At 45.5% G+C, this 24,902-nt stretch overlaps 1 protein-coding gene across 1 annotated transcript in view; it reads right to left on the bottom strand.

Moving 5' to 3' along the window:
- The window catches only part of GALNT18 (polypeptide N-acetylgalactosaminyltransferase 18), a 548,225-nt gene that overhangs the window by 29,638 nt on the left and 493,685 nt on the right, over nucleotides 1-24,902 (bottom strand). Inside the window, exon 10 of the mRNA XM_082270869.1 lies at nucleotides 671-835. Within this exon, the coding sequence (XP_082126995.1) occupies nucleotides 671-835 (165 nt within the window). The remainder of the gene's footprint in view (nucleotides 1-670; nucleotides 836-24,902) is intronic.

Genomic DNA, 24,902 nt, shown 5'->3' with positions numbered 1-24,902 from the left:
TGTATCTATGCCAGGAAGAATGAAGGCAAAAGGGGGTCCAAACCCCGTAATAGCAAGGTGTACCTAATAAAGTGGCCAGTGAGTGTATGTCCTGTACTCTGCTGCCTTGTACCTGCTCCCCGTGTTCTTGATTACAATACTGGTTCCTCTCTTCCTTCTATCTCTGGCATTGCCCTGTTTTTATTTCCCTCCAAAAAGAGGGACCGCTCACACCTGATTTAGTATTCAGGGGATATTTTTTTTGCTAAATTTGTACTGACATTAAAGTGGTTGTAAACCCCCCATCTCTGACTTGTACCTGTAGGTAAGCCTATAGTAAGGCTTACCTATAGGTACTGTGAATATCTCCTAAACTTCCACCGTTTAGGAGATATTTACTGGATAGTGAACCGATTACATAATTGGTGCATGCGCTCTGAAGGAACGGCCGCCCGTGCCAATCAATTTTATTTGTGTACAGCATCAAATGACCGCGCAATTGTCCGTTAACATAATGCAGTGCCATATCGCAAAAACTGGCCTGGTCTTTAAGGGGGTAAAACCTTCTGGTCATGAAGTGGTTAAGGAACCACAAGTTGCAGTATTCCTGGCAACTTGTCTTTCTGCAGTGTGTTTGGAAGGCACCAGTATATTACACATATCATGGTGCTGGAATTCACTTGTGGTGTACCTGAATAAAATGCCAGTAGAGTTTCATCCTCTTTGCTTTGGCGTAGTTGCATTCGATCAGTCGTGGGCGGCCGTTGACATCCACCAAACAGCGGTTGTCGTCATCATCGATGGTCGGGCTCAGCACCCCCACATGTATCTGTTGCATGCTGGTGTAGTAAACATTCTGAAATAAAAAAAAAAAATAAAATAAATAAGAACCATCAGATCCACATCACATGTAAGACTGAAGTTCTTCAAAAATGCAGATTCAATGGGTTACGGTGGTGATGTACTACCAGATATCACCAGCAGGTGGCAATTTGCCTGAATTTTTTTCAAATTAAATGGATCAAGCTTTATCTATTTATCAGTGGCATACCAACAGGGGGGGGGGGGGGGGGGGCGGTCCACCCCGGGTGCCACACATTAGGGGGGGGGTGTCAGGGAGCACCAGGGTGACACCCAGGGCTGGCCGCCGGACTGCCTCTGCCGTTCACTGACACAGGAGCGCGGAGGAGGAGGAAATGCTTAAAGCAGAGAACGGGAGAGAGAGACTCACCGTCACTCACTAGCCCTGGCTAGTGAAACCCTGTAAACCCCAGGCAAAAGTTTGTACCACACACCCAGACGCTGTTCATCTGTTGACTGACTACATTATCATGATCTGAGTGGCAGCTTAGGGCCCAGAATTGGGTACCTAACTGTAACGGAACCGCAACCCACACTTTACTTGTGGACGTCCGTCAGTATACGGCCTCCTCCCAGTCGTGACCATCAGATATCAGATTTTCCAGCCGCCACAATACAAAGCCAGCCGACAACTTAGCTTGTATACGTTTTGGAACCTTTTCCTTTATTGAACAGTTTCACACTCAGTTTATACACACATGAGCACATCCCCCTCCTGATCAAATTACCCCATCAGATCAGGAGTTGCCTGAATACATTATCATATGCAGGTGAAATTGTATACAGAAATAGAATTAACCTGAACTAATTATCTAGCCATCTGGACAGACACAATATGTGAGTTCATTACAAATTAACAATGGGACAGACAGGCTTAACAGAATCCACATCACACCTCAATAGACAGACAATAGGGAGAGCCTGTCTCTGACATGTAAGTTCAATAGACATTATCATAATTTTAAACACAGAACCCATTTGAAGCAATCCAAACCATTAAGTATCTGACTTTCACTCCCAGTGACGAGGAGTACCGGCATACTACCTTGACCACAAACTAAAATCCGTAGAGAAAAAATGCACTCTATTTTTTAATGTAGCACCCTCCTAGGTAGGTGCTATTGAGAGAGTATGGTTTTGAGCTCCGTCTGCTTACCAGAGGGGCTTCAGGTAAATCTATATTGCTTTCTGCCTACCAGGGAGCAGGATCTGTTAGTGAGGTCTGCTCATTGTGCTCAGTATGCGATTAATTCAGTCTGAAGAGTGTTTCACGCTGGTCCAATAGGGAGGCATGTTGGACAGTGGGAGGGAACCTGACAAATGGGTGCATGAGCTTTTGATACAGTCCTGACATTTGGCAGAGGGCAGGTTGCCTTGGTGCATTCTGGGATACTGTATAAAATCCAGGAGCACATGTGCTGCGGGGTTTTTGGCTGGAGAGCAGAGTCCTGGAGGGAGGGGGGCAGCTGCCTCCTCCTCTGCAGAAGTGGCATGTGGTCGCAGGAGGTCGTCCTGAGGGCAAGAGGAGCGGTTGAGAGGAGCTGAAGACATCCAAAAGAGAGAGACCGCACTCAAAGATGTTAGATAAAAATCCTTAGGACTCCTTTATTCTCCATAAATCCAATAGACAGCAGACAGACAGTGCAATACACGGACAGACGTGTCGGGTTGACGCGTTTCACGATAAAAATCGCTTATTGGTTATGAATAAGCGATTTTTATCGTGAAACGCGTCAACCCGACACGTCTGTCCGTGTATTGCACTGTCTGTCTGCTGTCTATTGGATTTATGGAGAATAAAGGAGTCCTAAGGATTTTTATCTAACATCTTTGAGTGCGGTCTCTCTCTTTTGGATGTCTACATGCCTGGATGGCGGATCTGACCTGCACCGAGTGCTGAACTTGCACCTGAGCGGCTTTCTTCTTTGTTTTTGCTTGAGAGGAGCTGAACCCAGAGGTCCAGGGAAGCTGACTGAGAGGAGAGACACTGGAGACCCTGGGACTGCAGTATCGTGAGTACAGGGACTCATGTCAAGGGGCCTGACCTGAGGGGGGCCACCCCTGCTAGTAGGACAGTCAGTGGACGGGTGTCAGCAGAGAAAGAGAGAGAGAGGATACTAGGGAGAGTATCTTGAAGATAACTAGTGTTCACCAAGTCGTCCTGAGTATAAGAGACTTAATCTACATTCATCCAAGTGGCAGGATGAATCAACAGCCTGGCTTTTTCACACCTGTAGAGAAGCAGAGAAGATGGGAGTCCTCAATCACTGTGAATAGTTAAAGTTGGAGTATTCCACTATTTCCTTCTCCTATCCCCATTCTAAAATAAACAAAAAAAAAAAACAACCAAATACCCCTGGATTGATTATTGGAGTGTGAGCCAAGGAAAATTAGGGACTTGTCTTTACTTATGGTGGGGTGCTGGTAACCAGGGGGAACCCATGGAGTGAATATCCAGCAGTCCCTATGGGGGGGGGGGGGGGGCAGTGCTACATTATTTATTTGAACTAATCTCTACTCACTTCGGTCCAGCGCTATCATACACCTATCAGTACATATTTTTTGACAAACTCGCTTTATGCAGTTTATAAATAGCTCAGTCTCAGTGTTTGATACGAATCTAAGCACAGCAATAACCTCACAGCAAGATATGGAAACTTCAAATACCTCAATAAAATAGAGGGGTGGGCAACTACATGAAAAATGAGATTAAATCTCTGAAAAACTAAAATTTAATCTGAGTTTCGATCCGTAATTAAACAAATCGCACATGTCTAATCGAGACTCAGGGCTGCAAAACTGAGGGGTTTGATTCACTTCTACCCAGGGCTTTTTTTTTATAGCTGGACCTTGGTGGAACTCCGTTACACCACCTCTGGCTCATATCCCTGCTCACCACTATCACTTGTAAACACAGAAGCCTGGCTTCTGTGTTTATAAGTGATAGCTTGTCTCCCAGTGGCTCCCAATGAGTGCAGGATTGGGACCGGAGAGACGCAGGTGCCTTGGGTGCAATGCAGATGCGGACAACCCCACTGGATGATCTCCCTGCAAGTGAGAGAGCCAGAGCCACCTACAGTGTGTGGGGAGGTACTAGAACAGCCTGGAGGCTTCAGCTTAATACAGCAACACACGTAAGATGTGGATGATGGTGGAGCTTTTAAGGAGGGGGGATGGGGGCAGTTTGTATGCATGGGTCAGAGCAGAAGAGGGGTAAAAGTGAGATGTGGATGGGGGATGCATAGCTAAGCAGCTGATGAAGAAGGCTGAACTCTGCACTCTGTGTGTAGCGCACCCCCAAACTCTGCACTCTGTGTAGCGCACCCCAGAACTCTGCACTCTGTGGTGCACACCCGAACCCTGCACTCTGTGGGTAGCGCACACCCCCAAACTCTGCACTCTGTAGCGCACCCCGAACCCTGCACTCTGTGTGTGGCGGACCCCCAAACTCTGCACTCTGTGTGGCGCACCCCCAAACTCTGCACTCTGTGTGGCGCACCCCCAAACTCTGCACTCTGTGTGGCGCACCCCCAAACTCTGCACTCTGTGTGGCGCACCCCCAAACTCTGCACTCTGTGTGGCGCACCCCCAAACTCTGCACTCTGTGTGGCGCACCCCCAAACTCTGCACTCTGTTTGGCGCACCCCCAAACTCTGCACTCTGGCGCACCCCCAAACTCAGCACTGTGTGGCGCACCCCCAAACTCTGCATTCTGTTTGTAGCACCCCCGAACTCTGCACTCTATACGTAATGCACTCCTGGTATTTATTGTCCCTTTAAGACCCTCCCACTGTTTGTGAAATTTGACCACACCCACTATTTGATGCAGTTTGGAGGGTGTGTGGAGGGGAGAGGCGGGTTTTGGGGGGTCATGGTTGAGATCCTGCATCTATTTTCTGAGAAAAAAGGCCCTGCTTCTACCTATAACTGCCAGGGAAGTCAGAACTCCTGACCTGTATCCAGCAATGGGAATTACCTCCTTTTTACTCTATGTTCTCTTTAAAATGCAATGCAGACCAGAGGTGATATTATGAACCCCATAAACTGTCCCCACCTGCAAGCTCCTCTGTCCCTGGATCTACAATGTCTGAAGGTGGGGGAAGATGCAGCACCTGGAGAAGGGCCAATATGTATACATAACTCAATATTTATATATTTAATGGTGGTACGGCGTCTCATTAGTGTGTTCGTTTTCTCATACGCAGCAAAGAGGATATGAGTGTTATTACAAAAGCTGCCCGGTGTAGAAGCATGCATTGATTACAACGTTCAATCACTGTCAGGGTGCCGTAGAAGAACCGCATACAGGGAACGTAACCTTCCTACAGTTTCTAATCTACATGGCTTTCTCTGTAAGATTCACAGCACGATGCAAAATATTGTGTGTAATTTTGTTGTCTGAGTGGTATGTTTCGACGCACGGCAAATACGGCGTAGATAAAACATCCGATGAAAATGCTTATGCAGCACCTTAACCTGCTCCCAGCTGAGACGGAAGATTAATGTTTCCTTCTGCGTGCTCTCAAATTAGAGGTCTTCTGAACAGCATGGGAGCAGAGAGGGCTCGTTTAAGTGACATCTTCTCCTGGAAACTCTGTGTGAGCTTTCTATAGATCTTACCCTATAAAAGTGACAAGGTTCTTTAAGGGGTTCTTCTAGGAGTTGCAGAATCATGTGGATGATTTCCGATGAGGATCCAGGCTTCACATAGCCCTCTATTCCAAAATATTTCTGCTTTAGGACTACAAAACCATGCTTCATCATACATCGGCATATATAGTGCCTTAAAGTATTCCTACCCCTTGAAATTTTCCACATTTTGTCGTGTTACAACCAAAAACGTAAATGGATTTTATTGGGATTTTATGTGATAGACCGACACAAAGTGGCACATAATTGTGAAGTGGAAGGAAAATGATAAATGGTTTTCCAATTTTTTTACAAATAAATACAGTATCTCACAAAAGTGAGTACACCCCTGAATTTTTTGTAAATATTTTATTATATGTTTTCATGTGACAACACTGAAGAAATGACACTTTGCTACAATGTAAAGTAGTGAGTGTACAGCTTGTATAACAGTGTAAATTTGCTGTCCCCTCAAAATAACTCAACACACAGCCATTAATGTCTAAACCGCTGGCAACAAGAGTAAATCCCAAAGTGAAAATGCCCAAATTGGGCCCAATTAGCCATTTTCCCTCCCCGGTGTCATGTGACTCGTTAGTGTTACAAGATCTCAGGTGTGAATGGGGAGCAGGTGTGTTAAATTTGGTGTTATCACTCTCACTCATACTGGTCACTAGAAGTTCAGCATGGCACCTCATGGCAAAGAACTGAGGATCTGAAAAAAAAGAATTGTTGCTCTACATAAAGATGGCCTAGGCTATAGGAAGATTGCCAAGACCCTGAAACTGAGCTGCAGCACGGTGGCCAGGACCATACAGTGGTTTACCAGGACAGGTTCCACTCAGAACAGGCCTCGACATGGTCGACCAAAGAAGTTGGGTGCTTGTGCTCAGCGTCCTATCCAGAGGTTGTCTTTGGGAAATAGATGTATGAGTGCTGCCAGCATTGCTGCAGAGGATGAAGGGGTGGGGGGGTTCCAGCCTGTCAGTGCTCACACCATACGCCACACACTGCATCAAATTGGTCTGCATGACTGTCGTCCCAGAAGGAAGCCTCTTCTAAAGATGATGCACAAGAAAGCCTGCAAACAGTTTGCTGAAGACAAGCAGACTAAGGACATGGATTACTGGAACCATGTCCTGTGGTCTGAAGAGACCAAGATAAACGTATTTGGTTCTGATGGTGCCAAGCGTGTGTGGTGGCAAGTATGTGAGGAGTACCATGACAAGTGTGTCTTACCTACAGTCAAGCATGGTGGTGGGAGTGTCATGGGCTGGGGCACAAAACACAAGTGTGTCTGGGGCTGCGTGAGTGCTGCCGGCACTGGGGAGCTACAGTTCATTGAAGGAACCATGAATGCCAACATGTACTGTGACATACTGAAGCAGAGCATGATTTCCTCCCTTCAGAGACTGGGCCACAGGGCAGTATTTCAACATAACGACCCTAAACACACCTCCAAGATTACCACTGCCTTGCTAAAGAAGCTGAGGGTAAAGGTGATGGACCACCCAAGCATGTCTCCAGACCTACATCCTATTGAGTATCTGTGGGCATCCTCAAACGGAAGGTGGAGGAGGGTGAGGTCTCTAACATCCATCAGCTCTGTGATGTGATGTCGTCATGGAGGAGTAGAAAAGGACTCCAGTGGCAACCTGTGAAGCTCTGGTGAACTCCATGCCCAAGAGGGTTAAGGCAGTGCTGGAAAATAATGGTGGCCACACAAAATATTGACAATTTGGGCCCAATTTGGACATTTTCACTTAGGGGTGTACTCACTTTTGTTGCCAGCAGTTTATACATTAATGGCTGTGTGTTGAGTTATTTTGAGGGGACAGCAAATGTACTTTACATTGTAGCAAAGTGTCATGTCTTCAAGTCTTTTCAGATGAAGATCAAATAAATAGTTACAAAAATGTGAGGGGTGTACTCACTTTTGTGAGATACTGTATGTGAAAAGTGTGGTGTGCAATGTTGTTGATAAACATTGTCAGGCTATTTATTTTTTATTTTTACAATCTTAATTGCTTACACTTCAGCTGTCAGAGGGGAACCCCACTGACAGCTGAATGAGCCACCAGTCGTTAAGGACGCGGAGGCCCCGCTCCTTAACAACTGGTAATTGCTGCCTTTTTATTTTTACATTTAAGCTGTCAGTGGGGGAATCCCGCTGACAGCTGAAAGAACCAAGCCTGAAAGTATCGGTTCCAGGTTTCGGATCATTTTGTAGGAGTACTGATACTTGTGCAAATGCTTAGTATCAGTACCGATACAATCCTAATATATATGACCTGTCTTCATTCTGGTGCTAGGAGATACAATGTAATAATCTGTAAGGAAAAGAACACAATGTTCTGATACCTCTGACTCATCTTTGATATCTGTATGATTAGGATGGTACTAAGCAATAATGTTTCCTTCTCATGTAAAAGAAAAAGGAATCTATTAAGAATCTGTTATAAAGTATCTTGTTAGCTGTGAGGGACTGACCTACAATAGATGACAAATACACTCCAATTATTACTTTTATCCAGGATTTCTTCTTTCGTAGAGTAAGTGGAAAATCTATACATTTCCCTGCTGCTGCAGGAACCCCCCACTGATATCTCTTTGTGTCCCCACTGGGAAGATTCATCCTCTCTACGTGTCCTGGTGACCATGATGAGGAAATGTAAAACTTAGAGGAACTTCACTCTCTCAATCAACACAGACGATCATAGGTGTGTGCAGCCTATTGCATTAGGGTGTGCACCCCAAAGCCCAAACACATATCTATGTGTATATACTGATGGTGTCAGTAGGGTAGAGATCGGTGTCTGTAGTTTTTTTATTCTTTTTTACAATTTTATTTTTTTTGTTAGCACAGTTAGGGAGCTTTGGTGAAATATCAGGGGTCTAAACAGGGGTAATCTGCACCACAAGGGGTGATTAGGGTGTGCTCTGGCACACCCTGTGCGCATGCCTATGCAGACGATTTTACATCATTTTGCTGCTAGCATTAGTAAATGGATAGGAAAGTAATTCATATTTACTTGTTTTAAACTTTTTTTTTTTTTTTTTTTTACATTTCTTTAGTTACTTCCTGGTTTCGATTCCAAGGCAAATGATGTCATATATCCCAGGAGTCTTCAGGAGAGGAGGGAGGGTTCTCAGCTCAGCCAATGCCTGGGTTAAGGGCTGATGGCTTCCAGGAAGTAAATGATACATGGATCATCCCTTACTTAAGATGGCCACGAACAGAAATGCTAGGGGGTGTTTTACAAAATGATTTCCCAGCAAAATAAAGCATGGAGACATAGATGGGGGGACTGCTTTGAATAATACAAATTAATGAAATAGCGTTTTTGGTTTGTGGTGCTCAGATGCAGTGCAGTTCCACTTTACCCAGTTCTGGACCAGAAGGGTTTGCCCCCTTAATGACCAGGTCATTTTTTGCGATTCGGCACTGCGCTACTTTAACAGAAAATTGTGCGGTTGTGCGACGCTGTACCTAAATGAAATTGATATCCTTTTTTCCCACTAATAGAGCTTTCTTTTGGTGGTATTTGATCACCTATGCCATTTTTTTTTTTTTGCGCTATAAACAAATAAACAGCGACAATTCTGAAAAAAAAAAAAACCATATATATATTTTTCACATTCTGCTATATTCCCCCCCCCCCCCCCCCCAAAAAAAAAAAAATTAAATATACCTAAATTTTTTCATCCTTTTAGGCCAATTTGTATTCTGCTACATATTTTTGGTTAAAAAAATCCCAATAAGCGTATTTTCATTGGTTTGCACAAAAGTTATCACCTCTACAAACTACGGGAAAATGTAATTTTTATTTATTTTTTTTACTAGTAATGGCGGCAATCAGCGCTTTTTAGCGGGACTGCGACATTGCGGTGGACAGATTGGACCCCTAACTGACATTTTTGACACTTTTGGAGGAACCAGTGACATTACTACAGTAATCAGTGTTAAACATATGCACTGTTACTGTAATAATGACACTGGCAGGGAAGGGGTTAACCTAGGGGTGATCAAAGGGTTTATTGTGAGCCTAGAGGGTGTTTTCTAACTGTGGGGGGGAGGGACTTGTGAAGTGATAGAGACCTGTGATCCTATATAGAAGGATCACAGGTGCTCTGTGATCATTTCAGAGAGAAGAACGGTCAGCTGTGTTTATTTGGTGATAGATTATGATAGTAACAAGAAACATACAGTAAAATGTAAACCATTTTTTTTTTTTTACTATTTTGGGCCACTTTTCCTTCGATAATAAAAAATAAATAAAAATTCCCAGTTACACTTTGCAGCACAGCTATCAATTACTTACCACACCCACATCCCTGAAGCTCCACCCACTTCACATAATTAATCCCCGCCATCCGACCGTTCTTCTCCCTGAAATGATCACAGAGCTCATGTGATCCTTCTATATAGGATCACATGTCTCTATGGTCATTTCACAAGCCCCCCCCCCCCCCCCCACCCAACCCCACAGTTAGAATCACTCCCTTAGGCTCACATTCAACCCATTGATCACCCATAGGGTTAACCCCTTCCCTGCCAGTGTCATTATTACAGTAATAGTACATATTGTTAGCACTGATTACTGTAGTAATGTCACTGGTCCCCCCCAAAAGTGTCAAAAATGTCAGTTAGGGGTCCGATCTGTCCACCGCAATATCACAGTCCTGCAAAAAATTGCAGATTGCCGCCATTACCAGTAAAAAAAAAACAATAAAAATGACAATCTTTCCAGTAGTTAGTAGACTTGATAACTTTTGTGCAAACCAATCAAAATACGCTTATTGCGATTTTTTTATTTATTTTTTTTTTTACCAAAAATATGTAGCAGAAAACAAATTGCCCTAAAATGTTAAAAAAATTAGATTTTTATACTTTTTTTTTTTTTTTGAGAATGTCATAGCAGAATGTGAAAAATACTTCTTTTTTTTTTTTTTTAAATTGTCGCTCTTTTTTTGTTTATAGCACAAAAAATTAAAAATCACAGAGGTGATCAAATACCTCCAAAAGAAAGCTCTATTTGTGGGGAAAAACGGACATCAATTTTATTTAGGTACAGCGTCGCACGACCGCGAAATTGTCTGTTAAAGTAACGCAGTGCCGAATCGCAAAATAGGGCCTGGTCATTAACTGGGGAAAATCCTTCCGGTCTTAAAGTGGTTAAACTATCTGATGTTTTTGCACATAAGATTGTTGCTTTTATCCTTCCTACCTTCATGTGTGTGAATGTGTCTTCACTCTCCAGGGGTCCTGCTCTGCTCTGCTGTGGCGGCTGGCGAGGCGCTGCCGAGAACGAGTGTCTTTGATTTAAAAATGTCGCTCAGCCGAGCTTGTACGAGCTTGCCCGAGCCCAGCAGGCGCCGGAACGGCGCATGCGCAGTTACGATGTGGGCCCGCAACCACTTTTTTTTTTTTACGGGCATTTATGGGTAGCCCGATTAATGGGTGCTTGCCGGGACAATAGAAATTTCCCGGGGCAGGCACCTATTTGCCCGGGACTGTCCTGGCAAAAACGGGACATTTGGCAAGTATGATGTCACTCTGCAGAGAATAGAAAATAAAAGCACAGGCAGCAAACCTAATTCACCCGCGTTCTGTATGCTTTTCAGGCCGGCAGGCTGATTACATGCGATGCTACCTGTGCCTTGTCTGGTATTGATCGTGCTCCATTTCATCCCATTACTTACATCTGTATTAAAAATTGATGGATGATCCAAATTGGACTGAAGAATGTGTCGCTGATAAGAGCAAGCTGGCCTGAATGGCTGTGCCTGGTTCAGGATCTGATCTACTAACCTTCTGTTGTCCTGTACCGTCTGTTGTGACATGAGCAGGCCTAATGAGTGATGTAAAATCGGTGTATTGCAAACAATATCTATCAAACATGTCATTTGAGAAATGTCTACCTAATCTATGAACTGTATTTGTTATACTCCAATGAAATCAGGTTTAGCATCTGTCAGGGGTCCATCTCGTTACATGAAATGTGCAACCTTCCCATCGAAGAGCTACAGTGATCATTGTGTGGAACCAGGGACAACTTGATTTGCATCTAAGGGAAAATTCAGAATGACGTTAGATGTATTATCTTGAGTTTTAAATTGTAAAGTCAAAAGGTTTTTTATCTTAAAGTATAACTAAAGGCAAAACTTTTTTTTTTTATTTTGGATAGAGTGGAGAGGGAACAGAACATCTCTCAGTTTTTATTGCTGTCTGTGCCCCCGTTAACCACTTAAGCCCCGGAAGATTTTACCCCCTTCCTGACCAGGGGGTATTTTGCGATTCGGCACTGCGTGACTTTAATGGACAATTGCGCGGTCGTGCGATGCTGTACCTAAACGAATTTGACGTCCTTTTTTTTCCCACAAACAGAGCTTTCTTTTGGTGGTATTTGATCACCTGTGCGATTTCTACTTTTTGCGCTATAAACAAAAAAAGAGAGTCAATTTTGCAAAAATAACAATATTTTTCAAATTTTGAATGAAATTCCCCCCCAAAAAAATGTGAAAATCCAAATTTTATAACATTTTCGGCCAATTTGTTTTATGCTACATATGTTTGGTAAAAAAAATTGCAAAAAGCGTATTTTGATTGGTTTGCACAAAAGTTATCGCGTTTACTAACAAAGGGAAAGACTTTTGTCATTTTTGTTGTTTTTTTTTTAACGAGTAATGGCGGCGATCTACGATATTTTTTTTGCGGTACTGCGACATTGCGGCGGACAGATCGGACCCTTGACTGACATTTTTGACACTTTTGGGGTTACCAGTGACATTTCTACAGTAATCAGTGCTATACATATGCACTGTTACTGTAAAATTACACTGGCAGTGAAGGGGTTAACTTTATTTGAGAGGGAGGGGTGGTGTGTGTCCCTAGGGGCGTGATTCTAACTGTGATTGGCTGTGGCTTGAGGTGTAGGAACAATGATCAACGGTCCTACATAGTAGAACCGTATGATCACCATTTCTACACAGGGGAGAATGACAGGCGGCTTTGTTTACATTAGCCACCTGCCTTTCTCCCTCTCCCCCGACGATCGCCGAGTGACCGGCGGACATCGGGTCCGCCGGTCACACGCGCGGGGGGGGGGGGTGGGTCCATGACCGCACAGGAGCGCGCCTCCGGTGGCGCGCGCTCGCTCCCCAGAGCCTCACAGGCTAGCGACGTAGACCTACGTCACTCTGCCTGTGAGGGGCTGACTGCCGCAGTAAATATACTGTGAGCAGTCAGCAAGTGGTCAAGGAGATGCACTCTCTGTATTTGTCCTGTTTACCATTATCATTGAGAGTGAAAGTGAAAGAAAATCCCCAAATTTTGGGTTGTCCCCATAAACGTAATAGAGGGGAAGTCTTCCAATGGGGACATTAATTCTGGTGATGGGATGGTCCCCAAGGAATTCCCTTAATTTGCAGGGATTTCCTCTCCCTTCCTGTATGGCTATGGGGACAGGAAGTGAAGGGAAATCTCCACAATGGGACACAGATGGCAAAAATAAATCTGACCGGGGTTATATCCCTCCCTTACTCTATCCAAAATGAAAAAATCTAAGTTTTGCCTATAGTTACACTTTAATGCATTCTATGCATTAAGATAAAAAGCCTTCTGTGTGCAGCGGCCCCCAACAGGCAGTCCCCAGATGCAAGCAAGATCGGGTCTGTAGGTTTGTTCTTAAAGCGGAGTTCCACCCAAAAGTGGAACTTCCGCTCTTTTGTTCCCCCCCCCCCCCCCCACTCCGGTGCCACGTTTGCCACCTTTCAGGGGGGAGGGGGGGAATGGGTACCTGTTTTTGACAGGTACCCTTCCCCACTTCCGGGATATGGCACCGTCCCTTGGAGGTTCGGCCCCCTCCTCCGCCGCCGAGCCAATAGGAATGCGCAGCATAGGGACCTGCCCGTGAAGCCGCTTCACTGCCAGGTTCTATTACCGCCAGTGGCAGCACCCGACAGCTGATGGAAACATTGCCTGCGGTGCCAACATCGCTGAACTCCAGGACAGTTTAGTGTCCTAATATTAAAAGTCAGCAGCTACAGTATGTGTAGCTGCTGACTTTTCATTTTTGCAGCGGGAGGCGGAACTCCGCTTTAAGTTGAATTTGTATGCAAGTCGAAACAGGTACATTTTTTAAGTGTAGCTCCAGTCCACATTTTTTTTTTTTTTTACATTTATTGGATGGCATAGAGAAGGGTTATCACCCCTGTAACATTTGTTTTGCTGTCTGTACCCCTGTTCATGACTATTGTATTTTGAAAGTTTTGGGTTGTTGTGGAAACAAGGATTGGTGATAAAGCTTCAGTGGAGACACCTTTTTCCCCATGATAACTCTTAAGACCTCGTTCACACTGGGGCGACCTGACAGGTCGCCGTAGGTCACCTGCCATAGAGAAGCTGTGGACCTGTTCTAATAGGAGCGACACAAGTCGATCCGACTTAGAAAAAGGGTCCGGAGCTTCTTTGGGGCGACCCGGAGCAACCTGCATTGACTTCAATGATATGAAGTCTGTGCCGGCCGCTCCGAGGTCGCGGTGCGAGCTGCGCACCGCGACCTGTGAGGTCGCCCCGGCAAGTAGCGTCGCCCCAGTGTGAACGCGGTCTTACAGGAATGAATTTCCCTTCCTAGGGGGAGATTTCCTCCCATTCCCTCTTGTCTCCCTCCGTTTGTAAGCAGGAGTCAATTGGCCTTAGAAGGTTATTGTGCAGATTGACCTAGGGCAGTGATGGCAAACCCATGGCACGCATGCCACAGCTGGCACACAGAGCCCTCTCTGTGGGCACTCGAAAGCTGCTGCCACTGCCCATGCTCTGACAAGGGAAGAAGCGAGCGCGGGCTGTCAGTGTATTCCCCCCACTGGTCCCCCTTCTTCTGTCACGCACCACAGGACAAGGGCAGCGGCGCTTGCAGGGAATTGCGGTCCACTCTGATTCCTCCTGCCTTCTCATTAGCTGCAGCCAGGGACCAATGAGGAGTTAGACAAGTACACCATGGGACATGTAGTCCCAGAAGACTATGGCTCCATTTTAATCAATTAAAGAAAAACTACATCCCCAGCATGCCTTAACCACTTGCCGACTGCCTAACTTAGATCTACGTCGGCAGTCAGCCCCTCACAGGCAAAGCGACGTAGGTCTACATCGCCAGCCTGTGAGGCTCTGGGGAGCGAGCGCACGCCGCCAGAGGCGCTCTCCCGCTCGCTCACGGACCCCCCCCACACGCGCGCGTGTGCCCGGTGGACCCGATGTCTGCCGGGCACTCACGATCGTCCGTTAGAGTGGGAGAAAGGCAGGCGGCTAATGTAAACACAGCCGCCTGTCATTCTCCCCTGTGTAAGAATGAAGATCACACGGTTCTACTATGTAGGACCGTTGATCTCTGTTCTTACACAAGTAGCCACATCCAATCATTTTTACAGTAACAGTGCATATGTATAGCACTGATTACTGTAGTAATGTCACTGGTAACCCCAAAAGAGTCAAAAAGGTCAGTCAAGGGTCCGATCTGTCCGCCGCAATGTCGCAGTCCCGCAAAAAAAATAGCAGATCGCCGCCATTACTCGTTAAAAAAAAAAAAACAACAAAAATGACAAAAATCTTTCCCTTAGTAAACGCAATAACTTTTGCGAGGTAGTTCAGAAGGGAGAGAGAGCCCAAGCTACAACAGCCCCTGGAGTATAACCAGCCAGAGAGGAGCAAGATGATGGGGTTGAAAGGATACAATCAAGAGTGAGGAGGATATTCAAAGGCACTAACAAAAGGAGAAGCTGCAGCCAGGCACACCGACACTGGACGCCGGAGCCTGATGAGTGCTGAATTGACTGCAATCCATCTTGGAGTGGCCTGAGCAGCTGGGGGTCTGCAGTTTAATTGCACTTTGGCAAAAAAAGGTTGGTTTTATGGTAACGTTTGGGCACTCAGGCTCAAAAACGTTCGCCATCACTGACCTAGGGGATATTGTACTAGAAGCAAACTGATCTTGGGAGGGGGATGTACTGGGGGACCCCCAGTGCAATCATCCCCCCCCAGGTCAGTTTGTCCCCAGATCAGTTACCTCCCAGTACAGTATCCCCCCAGATCAGTTACCTCCCAGTACAGTATCCCCCCCAGATCAGTTACCTCCCAGTACAGTATCCCCCCAGATCAATTGGCTCCCAGTCTCTTTGCTGGCTATATGGGGACATCTCTTTGCTGGATTGGGCTGTCTCTTTGCTGAATACATGGGAGGAGATTAAACTTAAGGGTTTTTTTGTTTTGGAGTTTTTTTTTTGCTTTCTTAGATCTGTTAGGGGAGGATAGATTGGGGGGCAGTAGTGTAGGGTCCTTCTCAAGAGTCTACCTTGTGGTAGAGGCAGGCTTCATATTTTTGGGCGAAAAGGACCCAGTGGGATGGCCAGTGGGCGGGCCCTGCGGAACATTGGTTGTCAGGCCTTAAGCTGTATGACGGGCCCCAACATTTCTGATGGCTGCCCTGTTTCGGAGGCCCTCCCCCCACCACTTGCCTTTGCTGTATACTATCCAGAAGACGTCCTTCACCCTGAGCTTTGAACACCCTGGGGTCTTCAAACATTAGATTACATCAAAGGTCACTCGCTTCCACTCTTTGCTGACTCCTTTAGGCTTCAAATCCTTTACTGACCCCAAAAAAACTGAATTCCGGGATCAGTAAATATAGTGTAAATCCATTCATCCTGTGTATTCTTCTTGAATCTCAATGAGCTTTGTGTATTTCTTCCAGATCTGTGCAGTAATCCAGTGTGAGACTTTTCCTTCCTGTAATAAAGACCGCTCACTGCTGCTCTCTCTCTCCTTGTGCAGGGTGACTGGTCTTGTCTCCGCCCCCTCATTTAATTTTTTTTGCAGGAAGACTGTAGTGGGTGGAGCCTGCTGGGCCTCTCCTACAGCTCTGCTCTCTCTCCTTTTGCAAGGCGATTGGTCGGGCCTCTGCCCCCTCCAGTAATTTTCTTCAGGCAACTGTAGTGGGTGGGGCCTGCAGGGTCCCTCCCACAGCTCTGCTCTCTCTCTCTCTCTCCTTTCACAAGGTGATTGGTCCGGTCTCTGCCCTCTCCAGTAATTTTCTGCAGGCACCTGCAGTGGGTGGGGCCTGCTGGGTCCCTCCCACAGCTCTGCTCTCTCTCTCTCCTTTCACAAGGTGATTGGTCGGGTCTCTGCCCCCTCCAGTAATTTTCTGCAGGCACCTGCAGTGGGTGGGTCCTGCTGGGTCCCTCCCACAGCTCTGTTCTCTGCACAGTCTATGTACAGCATAGTGATGATGTCACCACTGATTTTACAAGGGAATATCCAGCAAGCACTGTGATTTTGCTGGTAGGGAAAACCAAATGAAAAATGTTTTTATAGAACGTTTTAAAGTACAAAATGTAATAATCTGCTGTCTTTATTTATCTTAAGCTCTCAAAATGCCCTCCACAACGTCTAGTATTTCGAAGACCTTCACTGTCTGCCTGCAAAATTAAAGAGCGGGGGTGTCTGCTACATAATCATTTCTGCAGTCTTATTTGCGGCTCTGTTGTTATACTGGTTGTACTGGTGCTAGGTCGGGCAGGTATTCATAGACTGTAGAGTTGAGACCCTGTAGGCCACATGTGTCAGACACAAGGCCCGCGGGCCGAATCCGGCCCTCCGGGCCATTTCATATGGCCCTCGCACCTCTCCTACAGCCCTTCTCCAGACCCTGTGCTTTCTGCTTTCCAGCAATGCCTCCAGCTTCTTCCCAGCAGCAGCACAAGGTCAGAGTGGTGCACTGTAATGTAAGGGAGGGTGGGGGACTCAACATCTGATGGTGGGGAGGCTCCTGACGTATTATGTAAGGGTATGGGATGCTCAACATCTAGTCCTACAGATACAACTGGCCCTTTTGAGGGCGATCGTATTGCTGATTCGGCCCTCGATTAAATTTAGTTTGCCCCCCCTGCTGTAGGCCAAGAAATTTGGAGTCTCCGCTGACGTCCGATGCCCCATAGGGATGCATGGGGGGACCGCTCAGATCCGCCAAAAAAACGGACAGGCGAATCTGAACGGTCCGCCTGTGTGAATGGGGCCTAAGTGTTTCTCAACCTTTTTTCAGTCAAGGCACCCTCCAAAATTATGGCCAGTCTTGAGGCGCCCCATGCTAAAATCTAAAAACGAATCTTATAGTTTTACATAATGCAGCAACATCATTACACATAGGACACCCAGCATAAAAAGGTGATTTATTCTTCCAAAGCAAATACACCTTTGCAAACTGGTACTGACTAGTATTCCAATGTTTCTCTTCTCCCTCACTTATCTAATGAGACCCTAAAGCTGATGGGGAGAGGTAAGGGAGGGTCAAACGAGGGTGATATGCAGGCAACTGGCATCCTCCTTATCAAATGATGATGTCATTGGTCATTAGGAGGTTGGCAGCTAGGAGGTTGTAATGGTGTACAATGAAAACCTGTGGTTTTGTGTAACCAAAAGGCAGGTTTCATCCACCCACCAGCTTGTATACAATTTTGGGGTAATTTTTAGGCATTTTGCCAAGGCACCCCTGAAGAATCCTCAAGGCACCCTGGTTGAAAAAGGCTGGTCTACCTCCTCAGGGTGAAGCATACAGCATGGCGGACGCTGATAAAGACAGCACTCCATCCGCACAACGGCTTTCAAAGGCAACGCAATCTGTTCATGCCGACAGCTACCAGCCGTTTTCCTCCGGCTGTTCTGGGCAGGTTGCCAGACTCTTAAATCCTAAAAAAAAAAGAGTTTCTTTTAAGACCCCCGAAATGCGTTGCTCGGTTATTAATAAATTGGACAAAACTTTAAAATTTCCTTCCTTTAAAACCGCTTTTATTTTGGCTCTCCTACACTAGAACTTTACTCATTAACCACTTCCTAACGTAGATTTACTGCGGCACTTACAGGCAAAGTGACTGTCAGCCGCCTGTCATTCTCCCTGAAGTAAGCACAGAGGCTATGCGATCCTGCTATATAGGATCGCATGTCTCTGTGGTTACTTCACTAGCCACGCCCCCTGACAGAATCACGCCCCTAGGGACACACTTAACCCCTTGATTACCAATAAAGTTAACCCCTTCCCTGCCAGCGTTATTAGTACAGTAACATTGCATATTTTTAGCACTGATTACTGTAGTAATATCACTGGTCCCCCCAAAAGTGTCAAAAATGTCAGTCAGGGGTCCGATCTGTCTGCTGCAATGTCGCAGATCGCCACCATTACTAGTAAAAAAAAAAAAAAACAATCAAAATGACATAAATCTTTCCCGTAGTTAGTAAACGCAATAACTTTTGCGCAAACCAATCAAAATACACTTATTCCGATTTTTTTTTTTTACCAAAAATATGTAGCAGAAAACAACTTGGCCTAAAATGTTAAAAAAATTTTGATTTTTACGGGTTTTTTTTTTGAGTTTCATATAAAAAAATGTGAAAAATATCGTTATTTTTTCAAAATTGTCGCTCTTTTTTTGTTGATAGCGCAAAAAATAAAATCGCACAGGTGATCAAATACCAGCAAAAGAAAGCTCTATTTGTGGGAAAAAAAAGGACGTCAATTTCATTTGGGTACAGCGTTGCACGACTGCGCAATTGTCTGTTAAAGTCACGCAGCGCCGAATCCCAAAATAGGGCCTGGTCATTGAGCAGCCAAATCCTCCGGGACTAAAGTGGTTAATGGAAGCAAAGAATTAAATAGTCAGCCATGACCTTTAATCACTTGCTAACCGCCGCAATTACATATACTTGCTCTTTTTTTGTTTATAGCGCAAAAAGTAAAAATCGCACAGGTGATCAAATACCAACAAAAGAAAGCTCTATTTGTGGGAAAAAAAGGACGTCAATTTTATTTGGGTACAGCGTCGCACGACTGCGCAATTGTCCGTTAAAGTAACACAGTGCTGAATCGCAAAATAGGCCCTGGTCTTTGAGCAGCCAAATCCTCCGGGGCTTAAGTGGTTAAACATATTTTAATTTTTTTTTTTTTTTTTTTCAGCAAAAGGTAGTTCTAAATAATTTGAGGGAAATAAATCAGACTTGTAATGTCGGTCTTTTTCTTGGAATCCAGATAAAAGATTATTTCTGTGTTTTGCATATTGTGCATTATTTAGCCTCTCGTGTTCTAATTGCAAGATGTTGGAAAATCCCTGTAATCAGCACTTGGTGCATTCTCATTGGTCTGTGTAATTTATCATGTAAAAGCCTATGGGGGGGGGGGATTATGTAACCCATAAAAATCCCACAAGTCATTATTATTTTCTGTAGATTGACCTATTTTTCATTCTTTTTTTCCCCCTCTGTGCGTGAGTTCTGCCGCTGCTCCACATTCTACGCTTCTTGTTCATCCAACGCTCGGAGGGATTTTCAGTCTATATTTTAAAAGGTCCAAAATGGATTTTTAACTTTGCCAGATGTCAGCCGGCCCGGCGATGGGTTTCAGGTTTACAACCAGGCTGTGCAGGGGTGAGCGTCTATCTATCCCGGAGTGAGCGATTAGGTACACTCGTAAAACTCAATTCTAGGTATGATCATAACCACTTGACCTCTAGAAGGTTTTATCCCCTTCATGACCACACCACTTTTTGCTAATTAGCACTGCACTACTTTAACCACTTTACCACCGGAGGATTTTGCTGTCTTACGTCTGGGCCACTTTTTGCGATTCGGCGCTGTGCGACTTTAACTGACAATTGCGCGGTCGTGCGACGCCGTACCCCAATGAAATTTACGTCCTTTTTTTCCCACAAACAGAGCTTTCTTTTGGTGGTATTTGATCACCTGTGCGATTTTTACTTTTTGTGCTATAAACAAAAAAAGAGCGTTTATTTTGAAAAAATAACAATATTTTTCACATTTTTTTTATATGAAATTCCCCCCCAAAAAATGTAAAAATCAAATTTTTTTAAAATTTTTGGCCAATTTGTTTTCTGCTTTCTATGTTTGGTAAAAAAAACACAATAAGCGTATTTTGATTGGTTTGCTCAAAAGTTATTGCGTTTACTAACTAAGGGAAAGATTTCTGTCATTTTTGGTGGAATTTTTTTTTAACGAGTAATGGCGGCGATCTGCGATTTTTTTTTTTTTTTTTTTTTGCGGGACTGCGACATTGCGGCGAACAGATCGGACCCTTGACTGACATTTTTGACACTTTTGGGGGTACCAGTGACATTACTACAGTAATCAGTGCTATATATATGCACTGTTACTGTAAAAATGACACTGGCAGGAAAGGGGTTAATTTTATTGGAGAGGGAGGGGTTAATGTATGCCTGGTGCTTACTAACATGTGTGGGGGGGGAGGTGACTGAGTGACACAGGGACAGATCGCAGGTTCAGCTATGCTGAACCCTGCAATCTGTCACTGTTTGTCACTTAGGAGATCCGCCCGCTTTGTTTACACAAGTGGGCGGATGTCCACACTCGATTCCCCGACGATCGGGGAAGAGCAGCGGCGATCGCCGATGCTCCTCCCCTGGCCCGACTCCCGCTGTGACTGAATACAGCGGGAGTGCGCCGCCTACAAGGGGAGGAGTCCAGCGACGTAGGTCTACGTCGCTGGACGGAATCGAGCCACTTTGCCGCAGTACAGTTCCAGTGACTGGTCGGCAAGTGGTTAACTGGCAATTGCGACGCTGTACCCAAATGAAATTTATATCATTTTTTTCCCCACAAATAGAGCTTTCTTTTGGTGGTATTTGATCACCTCTGCGATTTCTATTTTGTATTATATTTGTAGCACTGCCCCCTAGAGAGCTGCTGAGAATTACACTTCTTGGGTTCCCCTGGGTTACCATTAGGAACTGACAGCAGATACACTGCATTAAAAGTTCTTGGCTCAGACAATAATCAGTCCAGGGGATTTAGTTTTTGTGTTTTATTTAGAACTGGGATGGGAGAAGGGATGAGTGGGATACTCCCAACTAGTAACTATGCACAATTCTGAGAACTGACTGTAGAATACAGCAAGGCCGCTGCTTCACCTTGCCACTGAAGTGAAGTTAAATTGACCGTTCCCGTTTGAATATTCTCTTAACAACTTGGCACCATCTTTTCGCTCACTGCCTGTGTGCTGACACCAGTCCGCTGACTCTATTATTATTATTTCAGGTACTTATATAGCGCTGTCGATTTACGCAGAGCTTTACATATACATTGCACATTCACATCAGTCCCTGCCCTCAAGGAGCTTACAATCTAAGGTCCCTAACTCACATACATACACAGTAGGGACAATTTTTTTTTTTTTTTTTTTTTTATACAGGATCCAATTAACCTACCAGCATGTTTTTGGAGTGTGGGAGGAAACCGGAGTACTCAAAGGAAACCCACGCAGGCACAGGGAGAACATGCAAACTCCAGGCCGGTAGTGTCGTGATTGGGATTCGAACCAGCGACCCTCTTGCTGCTAGGTGAAAGTGCTAACAACTACACCACTGTGCCACCACTGGAGTGGTCCCCTTCCTGGGCAGACCCGTTGGCAAGCTCCCCTGTACTCATGGACACTGTTTTTCTAGAGTTGCTCTGCCTTCCCCTCCACAGTCAGCTTCACTGGACCTCTGGGTTCAGCCACACCACTGGTTCACTAGGCCGACGACCACCCTCAGAGCTGCAGAAGAGGAGACAGCCGTCGCCCACCTTCTGGGACCTGGCTTCCCGCTCAAAGACCCCTTGCCTCGTGCTCCCGGCTTTTATAACGTATCCCAGGATGCACCACTGCTTGTGCCAACCCACTGCGATAGTTACAAAAGCCTGTGTGTCACTGGCTGGATTTCCTCCACTGTCCAATATGCTCCCCTATTGGATACAGTGAGGATACTCCCTCAGCCCAGATGAATCACACCCTGGACACATGCAAACAGGCCTAACTATTAATCAGGCTCTCCTAATAAGCAGACACTATACTTTCTCTGCCTAGCACCTACCTAGGAGGGTGCTACATAACACACATGTCATACTTGCCTGCTCTGTGTAATAGTTTTGCACAGAGCAGCTCTGATCATCTTATTTTTGGGTCCCCTGTCAATGCTCCTGGCTCCTCCCCTTCAAGCAGTGCCCCCAGAGAAAGCCACTTGCCTTGGGTGCACCGCTGCGTGCTTGCTCCCAAGCCACTGCTCAATGCGTCCATAAGACACATAGAGCTGTGGATCAGCCGGGCCCTCTCGCCATTACCCAACTGGCTGTGATTGACAGCTCCCACTGCTGTCTCAGCCAATAAGGAGGGAGAGCCCCATACAATAATTGCAGCTGCAGGAGGAAAATGGAGGAGATTGGTTCCTCTGTATGCTGCCCCCGCCACTCCTCCTATCCAGTTCACTTGCGTTCTGCTGTCTCTGGGCCCCTGTGTGCTCCCCTGCCCCTCCCTCCCCTCTGCTGCAGGGGATGTGTCACAATAGAGAACCAGAAAGGGGTTGGTTAAATATGTAATTTACCAGCTCCTTCCTTTTCTGAATGGACAGAGTCATAGTCAGTGACATTGTAAAAAAATAAAATAAAATGATAAAAAATAATACAATTAAAGTACCAAAAAATAAAAACTACTGACACCAGTGGGTGAACTTCCAGGATCACAAAGGTCACACTTGCGATCAGGCCCTGGCATTCCACCACCGTGGGGAGGCCCCAAGATGGCAGGAAGGGGGCCCACTGTGGGACCATAATAAAGGGCCCCGCAATGAGAGTAAAGGGCCCCAGGATCAGTGGGAAGAGCCCCAGGCTTAAAATGGTTTCTTGCACCGGGGCCCTGAAGGTTCTAGTTATGCCTCTGGGCAGAAGCATGATGGGACTTGTAGCTCTGCAACAACTAGAGGGCCACAGGTTGAACACCCATGGGCTAGACCAAGTTCCAAACTTTAGGTATGGAGAGAACTCCTTTCCACAGAAACCATTTTTGATATATGTTCCAACAGGATTCTGCTACATAGTGAGTTTAGATGCTGACAATGGACAGTTTGCCATTTAACGTCCCATAACCTGCACACCAATGCCACTGAGACAATTGTTCCAAAAAAGAACAGACCTCAAACGGATCCTCCTAGTGCGAGCAGCTGAAAAGCCTCAAATTCACATTTGTTCCCAGATTTACTTTTAACAGGGAATGACGGATCCATAGGAGAATAGGCTGCAGTTATTTGCATTAGGCTGCAATTATTCAGTTACTTCAATTACGTCTGTTCCTGAGTGTAAGTAGGCTGCGTTTCTCCAGCTCTGCGGGGGTCTTCCATCATTTCGTCTCCTATTTAGGCACGGCAAGGTACAGTCATTGTTCAAGATCAAGATTTCATGCGCTGGGGGGGCCTTTACACACAGGGATCATTGTAAGCTTTGTATAAAATTTGCCTTTTCTAAAAGGGACAAATATAATGCTTATTTGAATTGAATAACACGCATGAAAACTAGAGTAGTGGTGAGAAATAATAAGATGACGTACATTATCAGACCGTATAAAATCTTATCAGAAATAATACTTCATACTGTAAGTAGTAGCAAAGTAAAGGAACAATGTTGTACAAATTCAATAAAGTGATTTTAAAGTCTTTTTTTAAATAACAAACATGTTACACTTCCCCCCCTCTGTGCAGTTGGTTTTGCACAGAGCAGCCCGGATCCTCCTCTTCTCGGGTCCCTCGTTGCTGCTTCTGGCCCCTCCCTCCTATCGAGTGCCCCCACAGCAAGTAGCTTGCTATGGGGGAACCCAAGCCAAGCTGCAGCTCCCCGTGTGTGCATTCAGACACGGAGCTGCGGTTCGACCCCGCCTCTCTTTCCTGATTGGCTAACTGACTTTCATTGACAGGTGTGGGCAGGGCCGTCTTTAAGGCAGGGCAAAAGGGCCAGCTGCCCCAGGCCCAGTCATTGTTGTGGGGCCTAAGGCCCCTTGAGCCTGCACTGCCTGAGAATAGTTGATAAGTGGATTTGGGAGGGCCCAAGTAAATGTTTGTCCAGGGTCCAATCAATAATAAAGACGAGACGGCCCTGGGTGTGGGAGCCAATGGCACAGCGTTTGTGTCCCAGCCAATCAGGAGGGAGAGTCCCCAACGGCCGAGGGACTCGTAGACATCGCCGGATAGAGAAGGACCTCAGGTAAGTATTAGGGGTGCTGGGGGGGGGGGGGGGCTGCTACACACAGAAGGTTTTTTTATCTTATAAGATCAAAAAAAAAAAAAAACCCTTCTGACTTTACAGCTCCTTAAATCCATTTGTATGTATATTTATTGTCTTAAGCAGGTTGCTTAGCTCAGTGGTAGATGCCTTTTCGGGCTTGTTTACATTTGCTTCAAAATGTGGCATTGACTTTCTGTTCTAATAATTTTTAATGAAAAAAAAAAAAAGGTTTTTAAACAACCAATGAGGTATGAAAACATATTCATCAATGGTGTAGCAGTGGAAATTGTCAAAATCGGCATATTCTGGTTACAATATAACTATACACATAGTG

The sequence above is a fragment of the Pelophylax lessonae genome (assembly GCF_965119305.1).
Source record: "Pelophylax lessonae genome assembly, chromosome: 10".
Taxonomy (NCBI): Eukaryota; Metazoa; Chordata; class Amphibia; order Anura; family Ranidae; genus Pelophylax; species Pelophylax lessonae.
The sequence above is the reverse complement of the archived record's forward strand: the minus strand, read 5'-3'. Positions and strand labels throughout refer to the sequence as shown.